Raw genomic sequence first — 7098 nt, 5'->3', positions numbered from 1 at the left:
TTGTTTTTTACACAAAAATCCATATTTTAAAACCATCTTAAATCTTTGAAATTAATTTAATCATATATTAAAAGATTACAGCTTTAGATAAATATTTTATATTAAGCTAGAAATATAATACATCAGCAATATATCAACCGAGAAATATTATATTTGAGTAAAATATCATTGATTGTTATTGGTGTAAGAAAAATATATTTAACAAAATTAATAGGGTAAAATAAATATTCTGGAAGTGTATTTATTTTTAAAGAGATATTTTAAATTATTTTAAATGTTTTAAAGCAGTGAATTTTGAATGATCTAAATATTTTATATTTTATTTTAATTTAATATTTCTTTATCTTAAAATTGTTTTATTAATATCTATTTAAAATAAAATTTATTTGAATTTATCTATAGACATGACTATCAAAATGTAAAAATGGCTAAAATCATTTTTTAGCTTTTTTTTTTTATATCATTTTCTAAGCTTTTGAATAAATTAAACTTAATTCTTTTAGTAAGAAATTTAAAAATATTAGTCATTTATTCAGATATTGTAATTATTTTAACTGCAAATAATAATACAAACTAAATTTATATATAAAGTAATAAATTTTTTAATATTTTATAATTAGTTATAGTTTTAAAATGTAATAATAAATGTAATATTTTTTAATATTTTCTTTAAGTTAGTGTAAAACACAAAATTATGTTTATGAGGAGAAAGATAACTAATTAAGAATTTAGAAAATATATTTTTTAAAGGAACCTTGGATTCTAAATTTTCTACTTTACTGCTGTGGGTTAACTGAAAGCTTTCTATGAAAAATATATATATAAATGGAAGGAAACAAAAGAATAATAATAAAAGAAAAAGGGATAAGGGCGCGCATAGCTGGTGGCCAAATAAGTAGCCAGTGAAGCGCCCACGGAAGGAGAGAAAAAAAAAAAAAGCAGGGAGGAAGGGAACGGACAGATTAAAAAAAAAAGGCCAACTCACATAAAAGGAGCAAAATGAGGAAAGGTGTCCTAAAATCCTAATTACACTTCCAGGCTCCACCTCCACGGCCTTTTTTTATTTCCTTTTTGAATTTTTCTCTCTCTCTCTCTCTCATCATTTGATTCTCTCTCGGAAAACAGTAAATAACGAAACAGCTTGCAATCCGATAAAAAGAATTTCTCAAAATTTTGTAAGTTCAAGTTTCTTTTTTATTGTATTTTATTTTTATTTAACCTACATATATCTCAGTTTCCCAATTATGTTTACGCGATCCGAACCCTAAGTCATTGTAAGATTCTTTTTTGTTTTGTTTTGTTTTCTCAATCTCAAATTTTCTTAAATTTTTAGTCTCAGTTTGAGTTAAAATTGAATCAATTTTATTGATACTGAACTAGCTAATTACAGGTGTAAGTTTCTGTTTTTTTTTTTTAATTATTTTTTAATTATTTTTTATTTTAAATATTCATATAATTATATACGCAAAACCTTTGTTTGATTGCTGAGAAATTTTTTTTTTTTGTTTAATTATCTGATATTCAATTTAATTATTCGTTTGCAATTTTCTTTTATTTATTTTGAAAGTAATGATTTCTCCATTCATATAATTTTGAATGATTGAGTGAAATTGTTATGATGTTGGTTTTGTAATGAAGGGTATGAAATAGAAGGATCTGAAGAAAGCACCGAGTGATAATGGCTTGTAGAGGGTGCTTGGAGTGCATACTTAAGCTCCTCAACTTGTTGCTGACCCTTGTGGGTTTGGCTATGGTTGGTTATGGGATCTACTTGTTCGTCGAGTATACAAGAGCTGCTGGTGGCGATACACTGTTGGCGCCTGCGACTAATGATTCCAGTTTGATACAGCTTGGTCGTCCAATGCTTATGGCTGTTTCCCTTTCAGATAGTCTTGTTGATAAGCTGCCTAAAGCTTGGTAAAGTGACTTTCAGTTTATGATAGCTCAGTTGTGCTCAATTTTGTTGTTACAAATTTAATAAATGATTTGAAATAGTAAACTGTGGATTCTTTGAGTATCCTGCGGTGGATTTATTGTGTGATTATTTTGCTTAGGCTCTTCTGGATATACAAGTATGTGGTTAGCACATTTCATCATGTCTTCCGTTGGTTGCAAGATATGGGGATAAAATGATGTGGAAGTGATAGTTGAAAGGTTTGGAAGTTAGGTACCTGAGTGGAAGAAGCTTTACTTGTCCAAAGGAGAATGGCTAACTATATTCTGGATTACTCTTTCAAACGTGTTTATTTATTTCAGGGCCATGCAGTCTGTTTCATATTCTGTATTATTTAGTTTGCAGGCGTCTGAAAGAGGTTGCTCCGGTAGAGTGAGAGCAAGATGATTCAAACAACCATTTGGTGAATAGGGAATCAAGAATCCTTATTCAGTAATACTTTCCTAGGTTTTTCGTGGTTGATGTGGGGGTGGGGGGGGTGGATGCTCCTCCTTCATTGGTAGTTGGGAATCAAGAATCCTTATTCAGTAATACTTTCCTAGGTTTTTCGTGGTTGATGAGAAATCTCTGGATGGTGGTTGCTACAGCCATATTGGTATATAGAAAACCTGTGGAGTTCAATGTTTAGTAGCAGGAATATTCTTGGTCTATGGTCATGGAAGCATACTAGGAGGGAATTGGTGATCTATGGGCTTGTATTTCTCATAAATTGGTTTGGGACCTCTATACGTATTTTCTTGATATGGTTCTTAACTAGCAATCTGGCTCTTTAAAGAATTGCCAATGCCTTTTCTAATGTTTTTTGAAGGAATGATTTGTCTGGCACTTAAGTTTAAAATGAAATGATAAACAAGTAGAGGTGTTATGTGTTTTCATAAAGAATCTATATGATTATTAGCAGATGAAGGTATAGTCTTGCACTAAATGAAATCCTTTTTCTTTAAAGTAGTTTTCGGGGCCGAAGAAAGTAAGTTTAGAGGAAAATCATTTGGTAAAAGTGTCTTAGAAAGCATCCTCTTTTGCTTAGAAAGCCAGGTGAGAAGAGACTATGGTTGTTGACAATTTGCAATTGAGCATTGATCATGTTTGGTAGCTTGCAGATTTTGCACTGACTTAAAGTATATGTTAAGTTTTGAATTAGTCTTGTTAGAAGTGAAGTGAACCAGTAATATCGCTTGCTGCTACTGCATTACTGTTTTGTGGCATTTAAATTTATCGGAAGACCTACACCGTCTCCATATTAAATTCAGTTTTTTGTTATTTTATTCACAGACGGCCTTTGAACTACCATCTCCTAATTTGCATCATTTTCTTATGCAGGTTCATCTACTTATTTATTGGTGTAGGATTGATTCTCTTTGTCATCTCTTGTTTTGGTTGCATTGGATCGGTAACACGAAATGGATGCTGCTTGAGTTGTGTATCCTAATTAGACTTTAATCTAGAACACATCAGTCACAATGACCTGTGAAATTGTGCAGTAAGAGATGACATCTTTACCAATTAATTCTCTGTCATTCCCACAAAGAATGTCTTCCTGTTTTTGTGTCTTAAAGTGTTTTCACTATTAATAAGTTAAGAGTCCTTTGAGTTTTGAACTTTATGCATTATTTATTTTCTTTTAAATGATAATTTGCTTGTGCCAGTACATTAAGTCCTAAGCTTATTCAAAGGACAAATTTCTTATGGGGGACTATGGGACATTTGGTGCATTTTACATCCATATGCTTTCTTCTTTTTTTGTTTTTGAGTTTATAATGACTGCTTTCCTTAAGCCAATTTAGTATTCAGTTCTGGTTATATTGTTGATATTGATAGAATTGGGCTGTGCAGCCTTCATTTTCTTTGACAAAAGTTGGAAAGAAGTGAGTTTCTTTTCTTTTTTTTCCTTCTTTTCTCCCTCTCCCGATTCTTTTCTTTGCAAATTTTATCTTGAGCAGCTGAGTGTTAAAGTTTGGTATGGTATCTTTGCTTATGTAAATGGTACTTTAATTTTATTCTTCAGGAAATTCCAACTGACAAAACTGGAGATTTTGACATGATATATGATTTTCTGAAAGAGAAATGGAAGATTGTGCGATGGGTTGCACTTGGAGTTGTTATTTTGGAGGTAAGTATAAACATTGGCTTTTGTGAGGTTTTTTTTTACTACTGGAGACAAAAAATATAAAGATAAAAGCAAGGTTTTCCATATCAATCATGTTCCCTTTCATCATTAGTCATTGGCGTGGATCCAAAAGCATGTTTGCTTCAATGGAGTTATGACAGGCTTCATTTGTCAATTGTAAATTCTTACGTGTGATGATATTCCTGTACACCATAGGTCCATGTATACTTTGACTGAACAATTAAGATTCAGGTTTTTTTGCTGATGATTCTTCCTGTGGAAGGGATTAAAATATATTTAAGGGAATAGTGATCGGGAAAATTGCAAGAGAATCTAGTATGGTATGTTCTTGTTAGAAGCTTTCACGGAAGTTGCTAGTCCATCCTGATTATGCTAAAAAGTCATTTTTAAAGTTCTTGTAGGTATAGTTAATTTTTTAAGCTAAGGCATGCTTATCCTGTAGGATGAGTTCTACCAACAAACCAATGAAGCTCTTCCAAAAGTTCAATTTTCTTTTCCTTTGATAAGAGATATATCGGACCATTAATTATCACCCATAGACAAGTCAAATTGTAATCCATTTTGTCACAAATATTCTTCTTTTGGAATCAACATCTATGTTAAAGATGGGTTAGAAAAGGATCCCATGTTTCATTGTTAATGTGGTGGAAATGGAGAGATTTTTTATGAAGTTTGTAAACCATCTCAGATGAGGAGAATCATTCTCTATGCATCTTCTGCTTCTTATCTTCTTGACCTGTTAATCAGTCACTTATATATAGGAAAAGCTGAAAATTGTAAAATACATGATCTAGGCTGTTGTGCTGTCTCAAATTCTTCTGTTGACGAAGCATAAATGTTTTATTTTTAGTTGGAATGTGACTTTTGAATTCTAGATTTAAACTTGATACATAGGCAAGGATAAGCATTAGAAGTCATTTATTCACTCTTCGAAGTTGGAAGAGAAAGGTTGACAGTCAGTTAACATAAAACTGTAAAGAATAATCAACTTGCAAAATAGTTTCAGGAACTTTAGTATAAAATGCACGGCTAACGGTTAATCAAGTTGCCAATGTCTTAATGTCCTCAGAAATGAGGTGCGTACTATATTTTAATAATTGGGTATTGCTATGCTTCTTTTAACATCTAAGGCAGCTCAAAACTTAAAAGAAATGGGCTGAATTCACTATCTGAGGTGGCATATATGTGCTGTAAAACATCACTATTTGTTTATTGTTAAAACATCAATGTGTATAACTATATGAATGCAATAATTGTTTCCAATCTATGATGTAAGGCATTACAGAACATTCAATAATTGTTGGGATGGGACTGGTGTCATGTTGTGAATCTGGACTTTGACTTCCCTCTCTCTCTCTCTCTCTCTCTCACACACACACACACACACTCCCACTCACTCACACACACACACACACACACACACACACACACACACACACACACACACACACGCAGCAGGCTCCAAGTTTTGAAATGCTAATCAAAGGTTTCTCTGTTCTTGTGCTCTCAAATATCTTATTTATGATGAAACATTCAATTGCAGGCGTTACTTTTCGTGTTAGCCCTTATAGTTAGGGCAGCGAACAGACCTGCAGAATATGATAGTGATGATGAGCTCATTGCGCCGAGACAACAGATCCGGCAGCCTTTGCTCAACAGGCCACCAGGTCCAGCGACGGGTGTACCTGTTGCTGGCACCCTTGATCAGCGTCCTAGCAGAAATGATGCCTGGAGTACACGTATGAGAGAAAAGGTATGATTAGTTTTAAATCAGCTTTTTCTTTAATTTAGAGCATATATTACTTCATGTGGTGGTTATGCATATTTTTATGGGTCATGTACGGAGTTTTACATAATTACAAGAAAGCTGTACATGATAAGAGTGTTCATAGACTCAGTTTGTGGAATTTACTACTATTATAATATGATAATTCAAAAACTATTCATGAATGATTTCCATGAAAGTCTTAGAATTCCCTTGAAGAATGAAATTTTCTTTTCTTCCAATATGAAGTTCATTTTGAGATGTGACATGCTTTTGTTGTGATCTGCATTTGTTTGCTTTTGGTTTTGTTTTTCCCTTCTTATTCAGAATTATCTGGTTTTATCTCCAACTCATTTTTTTTTTCTTTTTATTTGCAATATTACCGTTGGATGTGCGTATAGTTACCACCATTACCATGTAGAGCATTGTCCTTTATTTTATTGCACTAGTTCTTAACTTGGAACCAGAGCATAAAACAAATACAATTTGTCTGGCACACTCGAAATCTTAAACGTTCAAATGGGAGGGTTCCCTGAAGCTAATATTTTTGTGGATAATCATGTTGAGCGTATTTGATTGTCTACTTATATTGTCATTTGGTATCAATGATGTAAGCCATTATCTGGGGGGCCAAGCTTTGGCTTTGCACCTGGTATATTCAGACATTGGATGGTTTTTCCATTTCAACACCTTATGTATGTATTGTATTTTATCTTCAGCGCTTGCAGACAGTTTGGTGTGCACCTATTTCTATAGTTCTGGTTTCTAATTCTATCACTCTGCATTTGTTTTCTTACTGCATAAAAAATACAGTATGGGCTTGATACTTCTGAATTCTCGTACAACCCATCTGAGTCGCACCGGTTCCAGCAAGTATCCACACAGCCTACAGAAGAAAGGAGCCGATGCACCATCATGTGATGAGTTTTTGGGTCTTGGTTACTATGCACAGGTTTCTCGGACAAAGGGTGTGAGAGTTTTGTTGTTTCGAGTGTGTACTATAGACATTGTTCAGGAGTTAAAAGGAAAAATTTCCACCCTTTCTATGTCATCTCTCCTAAAAACAACTATTTCTGTATGTTGCGATTTATACTCGAAAAAGTATTTATCCTGTTTTGGTTTTTGCTCTTATACGCCTTCTCTTCTCTATATATTTTTTAAATTCTTTCAATTCCTCCCTCTAAACCGGCTTCGTAAAAAGTTTTATCCTAAAGTAATATTATTCATTTTTCAGTTTATATCTCAAATGCT

At 32.9% G+C, this 7098-nt stretch overlaps 1 protein-coding gene across 2 annotated transcripts; it reads left to right on the top strand.

Moving 5' to 3' along the window:
- The first annotated feature begins 941 nt into the window (after positions 1–941).
- Positions 942–6978, top strand: LOC8289055 (tobamovirus multiplication protein 2A). 2 transcript variants are annotated; one of them, XM_002527590.4, is made up of 7 exons: positions 942–1175; positions 1639–1917; positions 3275–3374; positions 3739–3819; positions 3960–4064; positions 5626–5835; positions 6661–6978. In XM_002527590.4, the coding sequence occupies exons 2-7, from the start codon at positions 1679–1681 to the stop codon at positions 6766–6768; spliced, it is 843 nt and encodes a 280-aa protein (XP_002527636.1). In that variant the 5' UTR covers positions 942–1175; positions 1639–1678; the 3' UTR covers positions 6769–6978. The 2 variants fall into 2 exon arrangements, with proteins under 2 accessions (XP_002527636.1, XP_025014640.1); XM_025158872.2 differs by lacking the exon at positions 942–1175 and adding an exon at positions 1256–1274.
- The last annotated feature ends 120 nt before the right edge of the window (positions 6979–7098 follow it).

This window comes from Ricinus communis, chromosome 5 (assembly GCF_019578655.1).
Source record: "Ricinus communis isolate WT05 ecotype wild-type chromosome 5, ASM1957865v1, whole genome shotgun sequence".
Classification (NCBI taxonomy): Eukaryota; Viridiplantae; Streptophyta; class Magnoliopsida; order Malpighiales; family Euphorbiaceae; genus Ricinus; species Ricinus communis.
Note: the sequence above shows the minus strand (reverse complement) of the source record. Positions and strands in the feature narration are given on the sequence as shown.